At 41.6% G+C, this 23,541-nt stretch overlaps 2 protein-coding genes across 13 annotated transcripts in view; one reads left to right on the top strand and one right to left on the bottom strand.

The window, feature by feature from the left end:
• Positions 1-11,117, top strand: part of CLOCK (clock circadian regulator) — a 138,803-nt gene extending 127,686 nt beyond the window's left edge. For all 12 annotated transcript variants that reach the window (XM_087864129.1, XM_045815950.2, XM_045815955.2 and 9 more), the window contains one exon: positions 2,112-11,117. In XM_087864129.1, the coding sequence (XP_087720255.1) occupies positions 2,112-2,291 (180 nt within the window). In that variant the 3' untranslated portion in view covers positions 2,292-11,117. The remainder of the gene's footprint in view (positions 1-2,111) is intronic.
• Positions 1,634-23,541, bottom strand: part of TMEM165 (transmembrane protein 165) — a 33,260-nt gene continuing 11,352 nt past the window's right edge. Inside the window, exons 2-6 of the mRNA XM_045815961.2 lie at positions 21,229-21,454; positions 16,358-16,533; positions 15,631-15,813; positions 12,344-12,449; positions 1,634-11,474 (exon numbers count right to left, since the gene is read on the bottom strand). Coding sequence (XP_045671917.1) covers positions 11,398-11,474; positions 12,344-12,449; positions 15,631-15,813; positions 16,358-16,533; positions 21,229-21,454 — 768 coding nt within the window. The 3' untranslated portion in view covers positions 1,634-11,397. The remainder of the gene's footprint in view (positions 11,475-12,343; positions 12,450-15,630; positions 15,814-16,357; positions 16,534-21,228; positions 21,455-23,541) is intronic.

Genomic DNA, 23,541 nt, shown 5'->3' on the forward strand with positions numbered 1-23,541 from the left:
CTTATCTAAAGGATACAGAAGAAAATTACCTAGATTGGGGTTCTCAGCTAGGAATTGAGCAGGATACAGTTCTGGACCTCAGAACCCTCATTGGAATGCACCATAGCAGGTTATGACATCCAGAATTCCAGCTTTTTCCCTTCTGGCCTGTGCGAGCAATTCTGAATACAGGCCAGCCACATACATACCATATCATCAGTTTTAGAGTTACACAACAGATGGTATGATTAGAAAATTCAGTATTAGATTGTCTACTCAGGCATAAATACATTGTTAATTTATCACCGTTAGTGTTATGGTGCAAATAGAGTTCTTAACTTGGTGATAATGGAAAACTAAAACAGGTTAGTTGCCTAAATATCTCTGAGTCCTACTGACAGCCCCTTAGACCTGAAGCCATACTACAGTTATTAATGACTAGGTTAGCTGTTGTTATAAATGAATTAATAACAAGAATTTATGATAAATATAAACTGTTATCTAGAGGAAATAATACTCAATGAGAATTGAGCAAAACCTTAAAAAAGGAGAGAACTTGCCTTAAGATCTCAGTCTTCTAAATCAAGGAACAAGGGCCCTTAAAAGAACAAGCACTCTATTCTCTCTCACTTCTGAAAAAAAAATTCCAAAGATATGGGACCCCTAAAGAAATAAGATCGGCAGTATCGTTAGAAATACATTTCTGTATGGAGAGTTAATTACAATTTGGCTTTTCTGATTGTATAACGTCTAGTTCCAAATATGCCTCTGTTGTAATCCTGTAAGGCTCACAAATATCCTGAGTTCTTTATATTACAAAAGCTTTTCCTAAATAACAGAAAAAGAAGTTTTTCCAGGTCTTTGGCAAAGCTTGAGGTTCAAGGATCTGTCCTTGTGTATGTTTATGTGTGTGCGTACATGCTTGTGCCCTTTATACCCATTTGCAAAGATGTCCCTTCACACTCCCATGTTTAGATTAGGAGCCCTGCATCAAGTTGTGTTGTCAGTGGTGAGGAAGAACATTCACTGTAAAAATTCACTTTCTTTGGGCTCATTTTCTCTGTATCACCAGAAATTGGAATCAAGTGAAAGAAACAGGCTCATGGAGTTGAGACTTGCCCGGGGTCACACAGTTGATAAATGGCAGAGCACAGCTCAAATCCAGGGCTTCCAGCTTCACATCCTGTCCCCTTGTTTGGTTTGGTTTTTTATTTTGTTGTTGTTGTTGTTGTTGTTTTTTACACCACACTTCTACATATATAGGACTTAAGTCTCTAACTTTGCTCTCATTTTTGTGGTACTTCTAATAATAATGTTAATATTTAATCTTCATAAAAACCCAGTGTGGAGGCACTTTTATCTTTATTTTGTAAATGAAGAAACTGAGGCCCAGAGAAGTAAATAGTTTGAACAAGTCACACGGTCTAGGAAATGGCTTAGCCAGAGTTTGAACCCAGTGGCCCACGCTCTTGGCTTTTGAAATGCTGCTCTAATCAGCTGAACGAGCCTGTGCAGAAGGCATTGTCTAACTTCTCGGAGTACTTGTGTTTCGTGTGTTCTTAGCTGTGCTTACATTTTACTGTCTGTTTAAATTGTGGTCTTAAAGGATCTGTAAGGAAAGAGTACGTGTGGTTTATCTCGAGACATAGATTGCTTTCTTTTTTTTTTTTTTTTTTTTTAAGATTATTTATTTATTTATTTGACAGAGAGAGACAGCCAGAGAGAGAGGGGACACAGGCAGGGCGAGTGGGAAAGGAAGAAGCAGGCTCCCAGCGGAGGAGCCCGATGTGGGGCTCAATCCCAGGACTCTGGGATCACGCCCTGAGCCTAAGGCAGACACTTAACGACTGAGCCACCCAGGCGCCCCTAGATTTCTTTCTATACCAAAAAATATCTAGCTCAGATTCCTTAAAAAATAAACAAAAAAAGAAATTCTGCTATATTTTCAAAAAGAAGGGAAACCTCATATGCATTTTCCAAAACATTATTTTTAAGTGAGAAAATAAAACATGATATAGATTATGTGGAATTTAAGGACTCCATCCCTATCTGGAGTGGAAAACTTGAGTAACTTGTGATGTAGACAGCGTAACCGGGGTAAAGCAGCGTTGCGTAATGCGTTTGTCTTTTAGACTTCACGGTTGCTCCACGGGAATCCTTCAACTCAGCTTATCCTCTCCACGGCATTTCCACTACAACAGAGCACTTGCCCTCAGTCACATCACCAGCAGCACCAGGCTCCGCGACAGCAGCGCCTGAATCGGCACAGGACTGACAGTCTGACCGATCCTTCCAAGGTTCAGCCACAGTAGCACACACGCTCCTCTCGGGCCTCAGGGGAGGAAGGAGTTGTCTGTAGCAGTTGCTCAGATGGTCTGAGGCCAGAAGGAAAAGTTCCAGCAGTTTCACAAGATGCAGTGTCGAGCGTTGTAGTTTCTGGAATTAGTCAGCAGGGAAAATGCTGCCTAGTGCTACAGATGTACATTAAATACCAGCCAGCAGGAGATGGTCACGGGGCCATAGCCAATTCTGACAGTGTTTTACTTGCCCAGCTCTTTTTGGATGGAGAGAGTATATTGCCAAATGTTACGAAGCTCAGCTAGGAAACATGACCTCCAGTCAATCAGAAGGGCACTGACAATGTTAGTAACTTTTAGTGGTTCTGTGCCTGTTTTCAAGCGCTACAGAGGACACACCACTGTCATGTCAGGGGTTGCTTACAACGATGCCATGAAGACAGTCCAGTAGACCCATAGGCCCCCCCTTCCCCATTCCCTCTCCCTTTTCAGATAATGATTGGATAGTAATTACAGAATGTTGTGTGGTTCAAATTCTCTATGTACAGATGCTGTAAAAAATTATGTATATGTCTGGATAAAAGGAGAGAAAGCAAAACATGTTGTAAGCTGCATGAAAGCATTATCTCCTCGTAGGTATATTTCCTTAGATTGACACCATGTGCAAACTAGTACGTTCTCTGTTTCCCCTTTCGTTTACAACACAGTAGTGTTCTACTCACTTTTCCGGGGCACAAAGCTTTTTGTTCATACTTTGGCTGTGATGTCACAGTTTGTTGAGTGAGGTATGATGTGCTGCTGGGAGTGGATATTTTTTTCCAGGTTAAATTATTGAAGCAACAGGATTTTCAAGTTACTCAGAAATATCCCTCATTTCATTACTTTTCATTTATGTTTGAAAATAGGATTCGCACTGCTTTATTTTAGATGGTTGCGAGTTTGGTCACATATTTTGATATAGTTCATAGTTGGAAGTAGTTGTTTAAACGGCTTCCAATAAGCCTGAAAGTCATTTCAAGAATGTTCCAGTTATAGGAGTAAAATTTGCACACAAAAGATTTTAGGCACTTTTTAACATTCTCACTGGTGGGAATTTTAACTTTTAGGATTTGTTGGAATCTTTTTATTATCCTTCACAATTTCAATGCTTCTTTTAGTCAGAAATGATTCAGGGTTATTTGAGAGAAAAAAAACCCCATAGTGCCTTGATTTTGATTCAGGTGATAACTCACCATCTTGAACTCATTGTCTGGTTTCAGTAGCAGTTTTGAAACCTTAGTACATTTTTAACAGCATGTGGGTGTCAGTGCCATTATGATTCTCCTAAGTTCCCAGGAAGACTGCTTTGAGTCTCTTGGACTAGAAGTACAAGTAACTTAGGAAAAAAAGGTGACATCCTAACACTAGCAGAGTCACTGATATGATCACAAAATTGTTTTCCTAAATCAACATCTTCCTTTCAAGCTAAACAGTTAAAAATTACCTGTAAGTATTTTCTCAATATGATCTTGATATTCCTACAAAGAAAAAAGCAAGGGTAGGAATTGGCTTTGCCTTCACTATAACACTAGAATATTGTAACTCACATGCTTTCTAAACATGAACTAAGATTTCATTTGGCAATATTAGATTCTAAAGGTAATAAATTCCAACAGCAATTACATAAAAAAGCATTTTATAGATTTTTATGGTACTAATAATTAAATTTCAACTACAGAGCAAAGGAAAATTAATGGAAATACCTTATTAGAATATCAAAAATTATCACTGAGGAAAGGGAGGATAGCAAGCTGTAATATATCAGAATTGACCTTCATAGAGAATGTGTACCGGAACTGAGGCTGCTCCGCAGGAGGAGGCTGGAGCGGTGACGGTGGGTGACCTGCTGCGGAGTTGCTCTTACGCTCGGTTCATAAGACTTTTCTGTCCTCCACTTTGCTCTCATCCCGAAGGGATATACTTTGTCTTTCTATAGACAACTCTACTTGGCCACAGTTAAATTAGAAAGTTATATTGAAAAAGAAAATAACCAAAGAAAGTTGGTACCTACCCTTCTACAAAAGAAGCGTCACTAGATACCAATTAATAATTAACATATCAAGAAGCTCCTCTTCTAGCTACATGATCTGGATGAAGAGATTTCTGACTTTCTCATGAATGTCAAGGATAGTTGTCAGCGTGTGTGTGTAACTGAGCAGAGGTACACGTAGACGAAATTGATGTTACGGAATACGGCAACAGTATTAATTTCTCCCCTTTCAAATTGCCTTTCTCAACCTTATGCCATTCCATATATATCTGAGTTGTGCCTCATTTGTTTATTGGCGATATCTAGGGGTATGGGTAACAAAAGAGACGAAGAACTGTTAAGACTTACCCTGAGTACCGTGCTTACGGGAAGGGCGCTCGGCTGTGGGTGCTGCGCACCCCGGTGAGCCAAGCCAAGCGCAGGACAAGCCGCAGGGTGGATGTGTACGCTATTCACGTTCTTCGCCGCCGGTTCCTTCCAGTGTTTTCTGTCCTCGCCAGTATTTGGGAAGGAGAATTAGATAAAATGTTGTTTTATAATTCCTGTTGTTCCTCACAGCTCATTTTTGCCCTTAGAATTGATTGCTGAATTTAAAGGAACGGCTAGCTGCTTTGCCTTTGCCGTCAGAAGAGCTAGTGAGCGCCAGCCGCCTCAGCGCCTTGTTTCCCTCCTGCTTTCCTTGAACTTGGGCTGCAGAGCTGTCCCGCCCCTGCCGCCTCTCCCCCGTCACTGAGAGTTGAGCGTTCTGATGACGATTTGGCAGTCGCCTGTTCTTCGTTTCTGGAGCCAAAGTTGTTCCTTAAAATCCCAAGTCTGCGTGATGAAAGAATACCAAATAGAGCACCTTTCAGCTACTTAAAAGTCCTTCCCTTCCCTCTGCTTTACTCTCAGAGATTCGATTTTTCTTAAAAATCTTATTCTGGGTGGCACTTTCTAGGTGAGAAGCTATTGAAACTGGGGAAATGTTAGCTGCTCTGCAGTCACCCTGCTTTGGACACTCAAGTGGGGACTGCGAGGATCAGTCAGGTTGCTGCGAAGAGTGGCGTCAGACCAGAACCTAGACACTCAAAAGTCACTCCAATTTTTGGGTAGAATGTATCGGAGAAAAAGCAAATATGAGGGATGGGGATTGCGCTTGAGCAAATTCTACCTTTCAGTCTCCAAACTCTGTCCTAAGCTGAGGGGGGGGGTCATTTGCATCCCATGCTCTACTTTGTCACTTAAATTTGGTTTAGGAATGTACTAGAATTAAGAGGATGCTAGTGACTTTGAATAGTTGGATATAGAGTACTCAGTGCAGAATAGTGAAAATGTGATTTGGATTCTTCCGAAGCGCTAGAGTTTTTGGTCGTTGCCTTAAAGCGGTCTGCTTGCAGTTGGTTCGGGGCGCGGAGGCTCTCTGAGGGGCATCCTGCTGAAGGGAGACGAATCTTTGTTCCAGAAGCCTTAGAAAGGGGCCCCTTCAAATAGTACTCTTTCTGTGGCTCCACACAGGTGAAAATTATTTTAAACTGGAGATTACTTGTTTTCTGATGTTTCCATTACAGTGAGGTAAACCTTTTTTTTTCTTTTAAGGTAGAATGCAAATAGCATTTTACTCTAGTATTGCTCATTTCTCCCTTTTTCTTTTTCTCTAGTTCTTTGATGATTGAAAGTTTGTTGGTGAACATTTGTGTAAAACTCATTCAAGTCTATAACCTTTCCAATATCTGTGACCCTACTCTTTGTCCCTTGGGAGTCGATGTTGGAAGGTATAAACACTGGATATTACTATTGCTGAGTGAGTCTAGCCAAGAGTAAGCGGATTGGAACTTTCAAATGGTGGAAAAGAAACAGCACAAAGGCACTTGCCATTTTACTAGTGATTGGAGAGAGAGACCCTTTTAAGTTTGTTTGGGTTGGGTGAGCATTCCTCTGAAAGGAGCTTCTGAAATAAATGCAAAGGAAAAGAGTCGACTATTTTTATAGCATATTTAATATATTTGTATATAACTATGAATATAGTAGGAACCCTCCACATGCCTCCCACTTTTCTAATTTACTCCCCCTTTTGCCATAGCACTAGCATAGCCTCATCCGCATGGGGAACGTGCCTATTGTCAGCCTACCACGAGATAGTGCTGCTGCTTTCTGAGACAGGTGAGAGCGCCCAACTCTCATGCCCGGGGATCCTTTCTGTAGGAATAGCACACACTCTTCAAACAACATACCACAGTCTGAAAGCATCATTTTGAAATGTAATGAGCACTTTATTGCAACTATTCATTTTGATAAAGTTTATTATCTTAGGCATTACCATTTCTAAAGGATCCCCAAATCATCAGTTAGGTGAAATTTTAAAATGACACATTTCTGAGAAATGTTTAGATCCAGTGAACCGTAGCAGGTTTATGGGAGTGATTTCAAGGTAGCCAAATGAACTTTGACTTTGGTTTTGAATGTGGTGGAGTCAGGAGACTGTCGATGCCTAGTTCCATTTCGACACTATTGTAAACCTGTCTTGCCTATTGTGTGGACACCAAAAGAGACCAATGAGCCTGTTTATTTTCAGAGGTCTAGGAAAATTGCATCAGTGTGAATAGATGTATAGAACTAACCTAAAAGTGATTGGTAGTAATATTTTAGAATATGATAATTTCAAGAATTATTCTGGGTGTTTTAAATGTTGCTCTGAAATGTTGGCATGTCATTTCAGTGTTTCCATTTGAATTGCTCTTGTAATATTTTTGCACAAAAAGGACTGAGAAAAAGACTACTTCGGTTGAAGAAAAGTAGAATTTGGTCTTTTTAAATATGTCTCCTGTGGAAACACTGGGGATGAATTTTGTTGGTATAGTTATTAATTCAGGATATTTAAAGCAGTATTGAACAGCTCACAAGAAATAAGCAAACGTGGACGTTTAAAAATTAAAACTTTCTTTCCATGTGACTGTTTTTGCATATTTTTCCCCTTGTCGTAATTTAACACTACATTCCTTGTTTTTCGTAAATAAAATAATACTTTGCAGGTTCTGCTTTGAGTATTTAACAATATTTTGTAAGCTGCCTGGGTTTTCCTAGGGGAGCGGTCTTTAGTGGAATAGGATATAGCTTGTGAAGAGACTGTTTAAGTGGAATTCCATCACCACCACCAGCAAACACCGAGGTGCTGCATTAAGTGACAATCAAAATAGTGAGTATTTACGCAAGAATTCAGAAAGTGATTTTGAAGACACAGTTGCTTTGAAAGCAGTTCTTTGGGTTTCTTGAATGAAAATGGCTAAATGTATTTATTTATATTTTAAAATATCTTTGTGTTGTTTTCTCATCAGTGGTTTCACAGTGTCATGTATTTAAGTTGTGGACTGTTTTGTTTTGCTTCGTGATCTTTTACGTAAAGAACTGACTCTTCTTATCTGGGGCGCAGTCTCTGGCCGTCATGAGGACTCTCCCCGGGCCAGTGCAAATCTGTGTTACTTCAGGACGGCAGTGGAGGGCCCAGCGCCAGATGCCCTTGCACTGCACTCCTGTTCTCAACTGAATTCAGAAAAAATAAAGGTAACTCCTCTCAAATCTGCTTGGTATAGCTCCAACCTTTTTCTAGTTTCACTTGCTGCCTTTTCTATTTTATGGGTACTTTTTATATGGTTACTTCCCCAACACAGCCAAAGGCCAGTATGACAGAACCGAGGGCACACATTGCGTGTGTTTTGCCCATTTGGGGAAATGTTAGTAAGACGATCAGCATCTTCTAACGGCCGTCACTATCATATCCATATTAAAATCCATTTAAAGTCCTTAAATATAAGTGGAACAATGTGTGTGCACTGTACTCTTCTACAAAAAATGTTTGCCATTTTTATATAGTGACTGTTGCTTGGTCCTTTAAAAACAAAACAAATCCTTCATACACAGCACTATCCACTGAAAGTAGTGTCTGAGCATTTGAAGCCTAGAAATTCTGAGGCTGCTTCTTACCTAGTGTAGTGTTGGAACAGAATTCTCCCTGTTGGGGCTCCCCAAGTAGCTCTTGAGTCCCACAGGCCAGGGACAGGGCATACTGTCTAGCCTTTGGGACCCCTTCAAGAATGGTAATTAAAGCACGTCAACCATGAGTTGGATTTAATAATGTAAAAAATGTTTAACTCTGAGGGTTACATTGAAAATGTGATGTTTTCAAATGTTTGCTTTTAAATTTCTGAGGAAACAAACTGTGACATCGCTTTAAAAATGACATGCAAATGTTATACGTGTGTTTTGAGTTGGTCTGTCCTGGTGCAGATTCACTGCTGGCAATGGTTGTGCCAGCGCTAAAGGGTTAAATTGGAGGGAAAGCTAGACCGTCCTTCGGTTGATGCATTATGTAACTAGACAATCAAGCAAAAAAGTTGGCCAGGAAATATCCTCATTTTTTTTTTCATGTCAGCCAGAATAGCTGTACTTCTTGGACCATTCTAGAATAATTTTGAAATCTATGTTACTATGGCGTAAGTTGGCGAAGGGCCTCAGTAATGCACTTGCACATTCACTCTGTAGAGATTGAAGCCCAAAGATGAGTCATATTCAGTGCTGTATTGAAACCAGTTAGTGCAAAAAAGGTTTTATCTTTGTAAATTTTTAATTGTTAACATGAGTTAGTAGCTGTAAAAACAGACACCAAATTCTTTCTCATGTTCTGTGTGGTTTCTTGGTGTGCTACTCTTGACACTGCTGTCCTTACTGCTTGGTTCTTGGTTTTAAGTAAAAATTAGACGTAGCCCATTGTTCTTAACTTCCAAAAGGGTAGAGCTATAAATGGCTAACTGATCTTAAGAATAACCTGCTTTTCCTAAAGCAGACATTTAACTGAAATCCAAACTGATTTACAAAAATGAGACATTTTCTAGGTACCGTCTTCTGCCCAAATCCTAAATGCACAGAAGCACGAAAAGATAATGAATGGTTTCCATGGTGCTACATTAGGTTCTCTGATTCTCATGAGTTATGTTTGGAAGTAAACATTATATAAAATGTGGATCGTTCTGTTACCAACTTACTATTGACTGCCATTTCAATTTGGTGTTACAATTGGTTACACTTGTTTTTCAGAGCTGTCCTTTGAGAAGTGGTAAAATGTTTTCTTAGCCTACCTCCACTCAGGCCTCTTGGTGTATGATCATTTCTCCAGGTTATGATGTGCATCGTTTTTTTAAAACTACATGTGCTATTATTATAATGCTCTTTCCCCGCAGACTTTTGTATTGTATTCAGAACCTAAAACCATAGCAAAAGAGCCAAGCAGTAGCATTGGTGGTGGTGGTTGTTGTTTTGGTTTGGTTTTTTTTTTGTAAATGTAAAACTTAGATCCAGACTTTGTTTCCTTATTCAATTTTAAAAATAAAAAATACCTCAGTGCTATGTTTTTCAGTATCACCTACATTTCTCAAAAAATAACTGCTTTATGTGGCACATAACTTGTAAGAATCACATTATTTTGGATTTTAAAGGAAGACTATTAAATATTTTAAAATCAGTAACAATGACATTTTCTTCTCTTTTATTCAGCAGTGGAGTCTGACAGTATTAGCAATTTTTACCTTGTCACTTCAAGTGTGAGCTACCAAATTCTGTGAGTAGTTATGTCCTGTTAAAGACTGTGGTGCCTCAGAAAGCTATGCTCTTATTCCGGTATTAGCTAGTCCGTGGGCCAGGCTGTGATGGTACCAGCTACTTCCCAACATGGATTATCCTTTCTGTTCTTGCAAAAGATATAATGTAATTACTTGTTGGCTCTGTTTATAATAATCTAAAGCTGTTATTAGGGGAATAATGGTGTAGTCTGGGGTCTTAGCCTGAAATTTCTCTGAAGTGTTTTATTTTCGCAGGTGGGCATTGTGTTTACTACCCTGTACTTATTGTGGTGGCTAGGGAACTCTTTAAAAGTTTCCAAAAATGACTTTTTGACCAATATGTGCTATTGCTACTTTTAAGAGGCTATTAAATAGCAGGGCTGCTGCGCACGGGACCAGAACATAGCAGGCTGGGAGAGGCGGGGATGCTGTTTGGATAGAATAGTTAATAGAACAGACGGACATGACCGTGATTACTGAAGTTAGTGGGATAAAATGATTGGCGCTTACGGGCTCTAGAATGAAACTGTGTGGTTTGACACACTGCTCTACCATACAACTTTTTTTTTTTTTTTTAAACCCTTGTTAGTACCTACTATGTCCCAGAGCTGTTTGAGGGTTAAAGTGAGACAGGCTTTTAGAAGATGCCTGGCTCCTGTTTTCTAACATCAGTTTTAGGAGCTAGTCTATAAATATTAATACTACTTTGATAAATTATTGTTACAAACTCACAAGGGAAAACAAGCTCTGGTCATATCACTTTTATTTACACTGTATCTATGTTACATTGTTTATTCAATATAGAAAAAATATGAATACACTCATAGTATTCTCTTTTAATTTAGTAATTCCACATTGTCAAATATTGACTGTTTTTATATTGGGTTTCTTACCCAATTAAAAAAAAAAGGGAGGGAGAATGGACCTCGCAAACAATTCTTGTCACGTCATAACAGTAATACATTACTCTTTAAAAAAAAAATTTTTTTAAAGACTTGTGATTACAACTGCTTTCTGGCTTAAGGAAGTATTTTAAAAGCTAAAAATTCATTCCTACCCCAAGAAAAATTTTAAGGCAAATATCTTAAAACACTCCGTGATCCAGGAGAAAATATATCTTCCTCATTTAAAGGGGTCAGTGCTGAAAGAAAATCAAAGACCCCATTGTACAATGGTTCTATGTATATACCCTCTCCTACCAAAAAAAAAAAAAAAAAACAAAAACCATAAATACTAAAAAAACCAGTGACCATATTAACATAATTGTGTTGGAGAAAAGAAAAATCCACACTTATAAGGATATCAGGTTTCTTTTAAAAATCCATGTTGCAAATAGAATCAATGATTATTTCTTTTGGACATAATACTTTCATTAAATGGGTCAAACTCGCAAATCAATGCTACAAAATACAGTCTTTCCGTCACTTCTAGTTATAATGTACACTATGTCCATAAACACAAGAGTCACCTATCTTAAACGAGATACAAATGAACAAATGGCTTGTTAAAAACCGGAATCGGGACTTATAAACAGTGCAGAAAATGCAAACGCCAAAAATACGATGCCTCCTATGATTGTCACTGTAAGAGAAGAGAAAATAAGTGAAATAAGGCACAATTCCTCTATGGGGGAGCTAAGATGTTACCCATTACTCTTCCAATCTTGTGAGCTAACCTTGAAAAGAAATTAGAAACACTCAAACCCCACTTCCACAGCAAAGAGTGCTTAATACGCCTGACTGTACAGTAATAATCCACTGCTTCTCCAGCACTGTTTCAAGAAATGAGAGTATTAAAACTGAGACAGTGCTGACAGGCAACAACAGAATTATAACTCCTCTTAAAACCCAGTTATTAAAAAGAATGTTTAACGGCCTCTGACAGGCAGAGAAACTTCTCTTATTCCATTTTTAGGCCCTCTCAGCTACACAGGAAATTTTCAGTGGAATCCATAAACGGTCTCCACCTACAAATTCCAATCTTACAAAACACACTGTGAAGGCCAGGAAATTTTATTTCCAACATGATTTTTTTACTCAAATACATTGATAAAAAGCGACTATAAATCTGGTAAGGCTTTTAGATGAATTTGTATTTTATGAACATCTATGTATGTGAAAAACAGTCCATGTTTGCAGTAGCAGGGGCGATGAACCAGACCTCTAAGCGATCATCATTGCAGAGACCGAGTGTACTCCAGAAGTAAAAACTTAGCACGGACTCCCCCTTCTCTCATCTCTTAGTACTTCTAAAAGTTAAAAACAGTATTTTCTTTGTAATTTAAAAAATAAAAGGGGTGCCTGGATGGCTCCGTCAGTTAAGCATCTGCTTGTTAGCTCACCTATCCATCTCAGGGTGAGCTCAAGCCCCGAATTGGGCTCCATGCTGGGCGTGGAGCCTACTTTAAAAAAAATAATAAAATTGAAAAAAATAAAAAACCAAAGACTTACCAGTTCTGACAGAGATTTTCTGTGCAATCATTCTTCCTCCAATCACTGCCAATCCAGTGCATAAGCAGTGGCCCACGGTCCCACCCACTGCTACACCATACGGGTCCTGGAAGCAAGTATAGCTAATGTTAACTTAAAAGCAGTTGAAACAGTTACCTGACGACTGTCACTGAAGATGCAGACTGACAACAACAAAGCCTAAAACAGTTAAAACTCAAGTGTCTAACTTACGAAAAGTGGAATAGCTGCTCGAAGGAATATGCTCCAGTTATATCTAGGAATAGAGCTAAAAGTAGCAGAAACATTTCTAAGATCAAAATAACCCTAATACGGCCTTTCAGCAGTTGTCGCGCTTCATTCACAGGTGATCTCTAGCTCTCATCACAGGTGATGAGACTCCACCTAGACATCTCTCCCCTCGGGAGGTGTCCGCTTTGCTGAGGAAACAAGGCAAGCCTCTACAGTACAGACCCTGCCTGCCTTTTCCACGGTGTCCTCCGAGCTTTAACTCAGCGCAGGAACACAGTATTCATTCACTAAGTGCTTGCTACCAGCACAAACTGGAGGTGCTCAGACTGGGAAGACCAGTGAGAGTTTTCCAGAAAAGAAAGCCCTGAAGAACGAGCAGGACGATCTGACTTTGTTTTGTGGAGGAGAGAACATACTAGAAGGCAGCAGGCCCCCAATAAGAGACAACTGCAGAATATGTTAACATAGAACGTAACATGGTGGAGGTCAGCTCATGAAGGACCGGGTCTATAAGCTTAGAATTTAGACTTTAAGACACTGGTTGGTTTTTAGCTGGAGAGTCACAGAACAGGTTTATGCTTTAAAAGTCTAGCGTAGAGAATGAACTGGAAGGGAACAAAATTAAAGGCAAGGTGGTCAAGGGGAGAGGCTATGGCCTGGATTGGGGTGGGAGACTGGAAGCCGAGAAAAGCAGGTAGGTTGGGGAAATTATGGAGGCATAATGGATAAACCTTAGCGATAAGTGAGTGTTAGGTGTTAAGGAAGAGAAAAATCAGGCATGCCAACCATATTTCTCACCCATAATTCTCTGGATGAATTGTTAATACCAACATGACTTAAAAAGTTAGTTAGTGGAAGAAGTGAAGAAAGGGTTTATGGGTGCTGACAGGAGTTAAAAGTGGAGAAGTTCAGGAGTCCGTTGAGTTCAATGGTGAATAAACTATGGGACTGAAGAGAATGACCCCCGAGAGAGAATGCAGACGAAAGAAAGCAACCCCCAAGGGAAGACAGAGGCAGAGGAGCCCCGAGAAGACCGCGAAGGCGGCCAGGCAACGAGCCTGCCAAGACGAGCACTGTGGGGCCGGTCGGTGGCTGCAGCGAGCGCATAGCCCCACGTCAGCAGTTCTGGTGAGATCAGAAAATAGGGGTCAGAAAAAATGGACAAACTCCCATTTCCTATCAGAGCCGAGCCTTTTGAGACTGGGGGAAGGGGAGGGAGAGGGTGGCATCTGGCAGAGAAGTGGAATTGAGGGAAGGGGTAAAACTTTGAGATGAGAAAAACTCACGCCTGCGAAAATTCTTCTTCACAGAACTGGGCTGAGAGGGGCTAAGATTGAAGCCACCGAGTGAGGGGGACATAGAGGGGCGGGGATTTGGAATGCAGCAGGGACAGCACTGCCACCGAGAGGGGGCAATGAGAAGTGGAGCCCTGCTCCCCTGTGAAGTGGGGGATAAGGAGGTCGCTGTGGGGACCGGGAAACGTCCACGGCGACAGAGCGGGACTGCGCCGTCCAGACTCTGTATTCGAACTTCCAAGCTGGCATCCTGGAGGATAGGGCCATCGTATTTGAGAGTGACGCTTGAAAAATCACTGGATTAAGTAAAATTAAATAGTTCCTTTAATACAGAAGTTTTCAGTCTTTGTTATTTGCAAAATTTATTTGACCCTGGAACCTCATACCCCCCCCCTTTTTTTTTTTGCTTAGTACCTAATTAACATCTCAAAGGACACAGTGGTGGAAGCAGAAATAAAGTTCAGACTAAGACGAACAGAACTTCATTTTAGCATGGTTTACATAAAAAAATACCCAAAAAGTTAGGAACATTAAGGGAACAAATCAGACAACCCGTATTTCTGACCCTGAAGAGCTCACTACGCACCCACACGATGCTGGTAGCCCGGTGAGCGGCTACGGTGCTGTGGGGGCCCCCCACGTGCATTACCCGCTTCATCCACACAACCGCCCCCGAAGCAGGTCAATGCCCCATTTTCAGATGAAACGGCACAGTAACCTGGTCCCACAGCACGAGACTCAAGCCTGGTGAGCACACAGCACCCTGCCAGAAGGCGGCAGGACCAAGGGGACGCAGGACAGTGGACCCGGACCTTTCACAAGTCACTCTGTGCCACACAGATGACAGTATTAAGAAAAACGCAGTGATTTCTACCATCATGGCAGCTCACTCTGGCAGAACCACCCCTATTATCGCCATCACCACCACCACCAAAAGGTCACTTACTTTCAAGTCCCAATCCTGCAATCTGAAAGCCAATAAAAAAGGCTAGAAATCAAGAAAAATAGAGGGCACAGCCATTACGGTGACATTTAAGTGGCATCTGACAACTATAAAGATACAGAAGAAAATGCTACAAGGCAGAGAGCCTCCGCTTCTAGTCCTTGCCCCTGCTACCAACTAGCTTAGCTTTGGACAAGTCGCCCAGTGTCTGCGCCTCGGGTTCTGTATCTTTAGAGCAAATCAGAAATCTCTTCTAGCTTACCATTCTAGGTCTTAGTATTCAGGGACTAAGAGCGGCGAAACTGTGTGCCCAGAAGCAAGTCAGCGGTAACCGCACTACCCAGAGACAAGCGCGGTGAACATTTCGATTTCCTGAAGTCTTCTGTCTGCCGAGGAGTGAACATTCCCAGAGCTACACAGAAATCTGTGAGTGAACTAACTGCTCCGACACTGGATGGCCGGGCTGTTGGTGATTTGCCACTGATGATTTTGTAAAGTAACCCCCGCCACACTAACGCTCTAAGACCAAACCGAGTCAAGAAGACGGCCGCGGTATCATTTCGGCAAAACTGAAGGGAACAGGAGTCAACAAGAGAAATCTAAAGACGCCAATTCAGTTGGGACACAGGATGCCACCTGACTGTAGAAAGTGGAGACAGGCCATTTTAAAGAGAATCAGGATTATGAGGTCTAGAACAGTGTAGCATATGAAGCTTGGCCCAGACTGTCCAGGGTCCTCTGGAGCGAAGTAACATTGTTACGCTTGGTTTTACTATTAATACAGAAGCAGCTGTACTCACCTCTCTAGCTGCCAAAACAATTGTAGTTAGTTGTGAGCGATCACCCCATTCTGCTAAGAACGTTAATGTAAGAGCTTGAACAAAGATGGGAGAGATAAAATGCAGCCATCTTTTCTGAGGTATCGTTGTGCTTGCACCCGTTTCAACATCTCCTGGTCCATTTAAGAGTTTGGTTCGTTGAAACTAAATTTTTAAAAAAAGGTGGGGGGAAGAGAGAGACATTAATTCCAGGAAGCAAATCAAAATAGTACAAAATTACTTAATCTTTCTTTTAAAAAGTGTTTAAATTTTATGGACTATGCTCCAAGAAACTAAAATTATGTGACCCCAAACTTTTCTTTTGAACTACTCTCCCACAACAACACACACTCTATTCTCAATTCTTCCATTCCTCCGCAACAAAATCAGTATTTACTGCTCACTCTCCTACGCGCTGGGGGGAGAAGCGGAAGATCCCAAGTACAGCTCCTGCTTCGCGGGCGCTCATAATCACGACCTCAGGAGCTGGTCACGCGAGGTCCGCCTGAGCCCGGCGTCCTTCCCCACCGCGTGGCCCTCACCCGGAGTCCGATCACACACAGCTCTAAGAACGCACACCAGGCACGACGTTGCTTTTTTCGTGGCCCACACACATCACACGGCTAGGGATGGCCACCGAGAACCTCTGATGGTGCCGAATCTTAGCTGAGTGCTTTCCTGGTCCCGGTATTAATACTGCCATACTTACTTCTTCATCTTTTTTCTTTAATTCCGCCTGAACTTCTTCCAGTTCCTCTTGACCTTCATCTGGACTCATCTTTAAGCCTTCTCGCAGCATTCTAATGCCAAAAATGGCAAATAACGCAGTTGAAACATAGTACGTATACACCCTGGGGATGACTGTGGTGGCGTAGCCGAACAAAACTGGAAGAAAATGCGGCAGTGCCCGGTTAATCCGCGCGCATCACAACAGCCCGCAGACTGTCCTCGGGGTGGCTCAGTCAGGTGAGCGGCCAGCTCTTAAATTCGGCTCAGGTCGTGATATCAGGGTCCCGGGACCAAGCCCCGTGTCTAGCTCTGCTCAGCGTGGAGTCTGCTTCAGATTCTCTCTCTCCCTCTGCTCCTCCCCCACCCGTGTGCGCGCTCTCGCTCTCTCTCAAATACATCTTAAAAACAACATGGTTCTAAAGGAAAAATGGTTCACATGAGAAGCTAATCTAATACATATGAAACCTTAAATAATTCCACTTTTTTCCCTCCATCAACTTTGGGTCCTTCTATCAAGCCAATGGTCTAATATAATGAATTCGATGGTCCAGCTGAAGACGGCACGTACTCCACAGGGAGATCGCGAACTCCTCTCCGGACAGTCAGCCAGGGGCTGGCTTGCCACAGGTCACGCAGGGCACAGTACTTTAGGTAGAAAGTTAACGTCGATGCCCTCTAAGGATCCTGAGATCTTATAACCTGGAAGCTATACCACTTTCGTAAGTGATATTTCATCACAAATCTTTAAATTACGAACTTCTATAGTGAAGAATCATGAAAGATTCTCATGATATGTAGGATTCAAACTCTGTTCCTTTTCAACTACTTCAAGTAAGTATACCTGATATAAGAAAATAATTCCTATACATATATTAAAATAACATTTACAACAGACTCAAATTTATTCAGTACCATTCTTTCCCTTTGTTACAAAGAGGACAACTGTATTAGTTATACAAAAAACTATACTTAGAACCATATCAAGAACTCAAATCCTAACTGTGAAAACACACTTATACCAGTATTATCAGTTAGTTCAGTATTTAAATCTTAACTAAGGAAAGGCCAGAGGACATTTCCATATACATAATAAATGCAACTACTCTTCACTTCACATGCTCTTTTTATAAAACGAGTACACTTAAAATCTGCCTGAACATCAAATGTACAACCACATCAGATGTATTCCCAAGTTGCTACATTACGAAATTGAAGATTTTAAAATCATGTTTAGGAAGACATCAAATCTATGCTTGTGTGTTTGTGTTCTAATGGTATGTGTGAACATGTATGTCTGCATATATGCGTGTGCACACACATGACAGATTTGCTAGCTCTTGCCACTGAGAAGGCTATGAAGTAAAGACATCTCAGTAACGAGCCCACTTTCCATGCAGATCTTGGTTTCTAACAGCATTCCTCCTGAAAAGGCTCCTCAGGAGAACAGCTAGTTCCAGGGTTGGGCAGATGGGGCTGGAAAGTAAGCAAGAGCAGAACAACGATGGGAGCATGACACAAGGACCAGGAGCCAGCTTGCAGGGGCTCCCACCAGCCAAATCTGGGACAATTTAAGCAATATAGTTAAGTAAGTAATTAAAACCCACGGAAAAAATGAATTCCCCTGTTTATATTGACCACACATAGACAAGCCTGTGGCATGGGAAGGAGCTCTTTGTTAGTGCGGTGTGCCAGGGCTCATGGGAAACAGGGATGGGGCCCCAGAACCAGAAAGTCATCCTTCTGCAGTCACGAAGGCAACACCGAGATCAGGTGAGAATCATCCACTCTAAACATCAGGGACAGAGTATCTGCATTGTCTTACAGCGTCTTTGTAAAGACTGCATATTGGGGCGCCTGGGTGGCACGGTGGTTAAGCATCTGCCTTCGGCTCAGGGCGTGATCCCGGCGTTATGGGATCGAACCCCACATCAGGCTCCTCTGCTAGGAGCCTGCTTCTTCCTCTCCCACTCCCCCTGCTTGTGTTCCCTCTCTCGCTGGCTATCTCTATCTCTGTCGAATGAATAAATAAAATCTTAAAAAAAAAAAAGACTGCATATTATATGCAGGGAAAGAGACCACATACAAGAGAAATCTTGACATCAGTGAGGGACAGATGGACATCATGTTCTTCCAGACATGACAGTCTCAGAGGGACAAACACCACCTATGCAGTATTCTAGTCAAGAATCCACCACCTTAATCTAATCACGAGAAAACAAACTGAGGAGCAATCCATTAAAGGGGGAGGGGCTGTATTCTTTTAAAAAAAAAAGTTAATATTGTAAAACACAAGAAAAGGCTGTGGAAGTACTTCGGATTAAAAGACTAAAAAGAACCAAATGTAATACCTGACCTAGAGTCGCTCCTCTACGGGAGGGGAAAACTGCTATAGAGGATATCAGGTCCACTGACAAAACTAAAATAGTAATGGTAAAGCATGTATCACTTCATCCATGTATCTAAATATACATATATTTAGATACATAAAAGGTTATGTATATACGTACGTACTTAATGTATCTACAGATACAGCATGGATATGTCACATGTATCTATAAATATATAAATCATGCATGTACATCCACATGCATAATTTTATTTAGATACAGGTCACAAACGCTAAAGCAAATGAGGTAAAATGTTAACAGTGAATCTAGATAAAAAGGTATATGGGTGTTCTTTGTACTGTTCCATTTTTGCAACTTTGTAAATTTAAAATATTTTCCGTAAAAAGGTTTAAATTTAAAAATGGAATGTAGCAAACCTCTTTTAAATCTCCTAAACTCGGTTTTCCTTCTATCTTCAGATAATCTAAAAAAAAAACCTTGATACTTAACGGACACTTACAATGCCATCTTTTCTGCCTCACATCTCCAGAGAGAGCAAAAACTACCTGGCATTGTAACTTCTTCTTCTTCTGGTTACAGTCCCTCTATTTTCTCTTTCTTTAGAAACTTTCCCTCATAATCAAGCACTTTTGCTCTGGGAACAGTGAGATGTTACTTCTCTTTAAACAAGGACTTTGCAACAAGTCAGAAGGCAGCTGCACATGTCCTGGTCCTTCTACATCTTGGCACTGTAGAAGTTCCAAGAAAAATCACCTGAAGTGAAGACAGATTTGGGACTCACTTTCGGGTAATTAAACTGAGAACACTCAGCATAAGGACATTAGCGTGAAGGGGGAGAAATGGGCCAAGAATAAAACTGTGGGGAATATGAATATTCAATGGCACAAAATTTTTTCCCAGAGAGACAGAAACAGAACTATAAACACGGGGGTCACAGAAGCCAAGAGAATAAAAAGGTGGGAATGCCCAAGAATGTGTTCTGAGGGGGCTCGCTGAAATGGAAACTGAATTCTAATCAAAGGAAAGCTGATTACTGAAGCCTTTCCAAAGTGTCAGAAGCAGAAATCAGATTACAAGTGACGAAGGAGTGAAATGGGAGGAAGGCAATGAGGAGGAGGAGCAGCAGAAGGAAGCTCCAAAGTACCCGGGACTGTCATCGACGGACGGCACACGACTGTCACTGTCGGACGACACAGAAAGGCTAAGCGAACCCCCGGCGACGTGAGGGGCCTGCCTAGCATACTGAGCCCTCCGCCAGCGTCTCAGTGGGGCAAGACCACAAGCGCGCCATCTCCAAACTGCGGCTGATGGACTCCCAGGGATATACAAACACTTCACAAGGGGACCCGGATGAATACTTTGTAAAGAAATCCATTTCCCAGTTCGACTTCCATCGGTACTCTTTCCTAAAACTCATCTGCCTGAAAACGTGCTTGTGGTTAAGGAGTCAGTCAGGCTCCCCCCTTTCTCACATCCCTTCTTCGGTTGCCTTTTGTCCCCTTTACAAGGATGCGCCTTTTACCCAGCTTTCCACGGTGCATTTCCCCATTGTGGAAAAATATGTTTATCCTCGGGCAGCAAAGAAGGGGTCTAAAATACTGGGGTCCTCAATCAAGGCATCATAAACTTGCTCTGTACTTGAAGAACTAGCTTCCGTGAGAGGTCGGAGAGATGCGGAGAGGTTAAAGACTGAGCACCCGAAACACTTCACACAGACCGAGACCCTACGAGGGAAGCAGGCATTATCGGCTCCATTCCACAGATGGGGACGCTGAGGCTCCAGGTGAAGGAACTTAGCAGTAGGCCATAGGCCACCGTGCGGCAGTCAGGTTCCCACCCAAGTCTGACTCTCAGGGGAAAGCTCCGTTTTCCACCCAGCTAGGTGGCTTGCGGTGGCTCCTGAATCAGACTCAACTATGCTTCATTATTTAGTGTTAGGTTTACCTTCCCATGGTCTAATTCTTTGAAAAACTGAAGCCTATACAACAGTAACACTAACTGGGAATCTAAGAACATTTCATCCCTTTATTATAAGGGGTAAGAACAGCTTAATCAAACACAACAAAGCGAAAGTGACTCTTCATTTACTGATTACCAAATGTCCTTCAACAGTTAATGCTTTCAAACACGTCCTTGAAATGTCCTTCAATCTATAATCCTCTGTTGCGACTTGAGTCCTATTTCTAAGAGATCAGATAGAAGGTTGTCTGGACTGAAAAGAGAAAAAGCCAGGGTATACACAGCCAAACCAAGGATTAAAAAAACTAGTGAATAAATGAGGAGTATGGATCTTGGCTGTGAATGGCTGAAATTTTAATTTTAAAAGTACAACATGGTTTTTAGTAATGTATGTAACTGCCACCATCTTCTGTTTTACTAAATTCTGGAACTCTGTCAATGGAAGTATACCTAACTAGCTAGCTCAATGAGTCAGTGACTCAATGCCCCACACCATGCTTTCTCCTTAATTCAGTAAAGCCCTGAGGAGGAAAAGCACACTCACCTGATAAGCACGTCATTAGGCCCAAGGCGAGCATAGCCCCAGCCAAGACCGTCAGCCGGTTATAGCGCATTGCCATGATGGCAGCTATAAAAAATGTCTTATCACCCAGTTCAGACACGATGATAACGGATATGGCAGCGACAAATGCGTGGATAAATCCCAAATTCGTTTGGGCAGCTGGATCTTCTTTATTGCTATGAACCGGGGCAGCTGGTGTAAATCCTTTCTGAAATAAAAAATAAATAAATCTGTATCAGCTATTTTTTGGAAAAAAATCATTACTTAAAATTCTTTTATTTTTGAATGTGAATTAAGAGTTTTTCTGTCATGGTCATTAGACTCACCATCTAAGGACTGTGTAATGACCAGAACCTCTAATTGGTGGGTGCTACAATGCAGATCCACGTACAATTCTACAAAATAATTTTTTAAAAAAAGAGTAGAGCAACCACATATTAAAACTTCTTTATTTTCTAAGTATTTGTGATTTGAGATTTAATTCTCAGCTATGTCTCAAATTTTTATTTGTAACTTGAGTGGAAGAGCCAGATATGTTTATCAAACATTCAAGTAACAGAAAGCCAAGAGAAGTTCCTTTAACATTTTATAGGCCAAAATAGGATCCAGAAAGTTCTCAACAGGCTAGAGCAAGAAATGGCTCTAGCTAAGATGAGATTTAACATAGCTGGATATAAAAATATGTAAAGAATTTATACAACACCAAAAAACCCTAATAATCTCATTAAAAATGGGCAGAGGGGGGTGCCTGGGTGGCGCAGCAGTTAAGCGTCTGCCTTCGGCTCAGGGCGTGATCCCGGCATTCTGGGATCGAGCCCCACATCAGGCTCCAACGCTGGGAGCCTGCTTCTTCCTCTCCCACTCCCCCTGCTTGTGTTCCCTCTCTCGCTGGCTGTCTCTATCTCTGTCGAATAAATAAATAAAATCTTTAAAAAAAAAAAAAGGGCAGAGAACCCAAACAGATATTTTCCCAAAGACGTCCAGGTAGCCAACAGCCACACAGAACAATGCTCCACATCACTTGTCATCAGGGAAACGCAAATCAGAACCATCCTGAGGTATCATCTTAAACCTGTCAGAACCGCTAGAATCAAAAAGATAAACGAGTGTTGGTGAGGATGTAGAGAAAAAGGAACCCTCGTGCACCTGGTGGAAATGTAAACTGAGGCAGCCACTGTGGAAAACAGTACAGGGGATGCCTCAAAAACTTACAAATAGAACTACCCTATGATCCAGCACAGGGCATCTACCCAAAGAAACCAAAAACAATAATTTGAAAAGATCTATGCACTCCTATGTTTACTGCAGAATTATTTACAATAGCCAAATAGGGAAGCAACCTAAGTGTCCATCAACAGAAGGATGAATAAAGATGTGGTACGCGCGCGCACGTGCGCGCGCACACACACACACACACACACACACACACACACACACAGTAGAATATTACTCAGCCATAAAAAAAAAATTGAGATCCTGGGGCGCCTGGGTGGCTCAATCGGTTAAGCGTCTGCCTTGGGCTCAGGTCCTGGGATCGAGGGCCCCTCGTCAGGCTCCGTGCTCAGCGGGGAGCCTGCTTCTCCCTCTGCCCCTCCCCCCTGCTTGTGTGCTCTCTCTTGTTCTCAAATAATAAAATCTTTCCAAAAAAATGAGATCTTGCCATGTGCAATAACATGGATGGACCTAGAGGGTATTATGCTAAGTGAAATCAGAGAAAGACAATTACATATGGTTTCACTTTTATGTGGAATCTAAAAAACAAAACAAATAAACAAAAAGCAGGAACAGACTCATAATTACAGAGAATGGATGGTTACCAGAGGGGTGGGGGTAGGATGATGGGGGAAGGGGAGCGGGGATACAGGCTTCTGGTTGCAGAGTACACCATGGGAATGAAAGGGACAGCACAGGGGACACAGCCAACAGTACCGCAGCGGCGCTGTATGGGGACAATAGCCACACGTGTGCTGTATGGGGACAGCACACACACAGAGCTGTCGCATCACCATGCTGTACACCTGAAACGTAACACTGTCAAATACACTTCAATAAAAAAAATTAGGGGCGCCTGGGTGGCACAGCGGTTAAGCATCTGCCTTCGGCTCAGGGCATGATCCCAGCATTCTGGGATCAAGCCCCACATCAGGCTCCTCCGCTAGGAGCCTGCTTCTTTCTCTCCCACTCCCCCTGCTTGTGTTCCCTCTCTCGCTGGCTGTCTCTGTCAAATAAATAAAATAAAATCTTTAAAAAAAAAAATTAGAACTTTAAAAAAAAAAAATATATATATATATATAT

This window comes from Ursus americanus, chromosome 8, assembly GCF_024610735.1.
Source record: "Ursus americanus isolate L20-20 chromosome 8, mUrsAme1.1.p, whole genome shotgun sequence".
In the NCBI taxonomy this organism is placed as follows: domain Eukaryota; kingdom Metazoa; phylum Chordata; class Mammalia; order Carnivora; family Ursidae; genus Ursus; species Ursus americanus.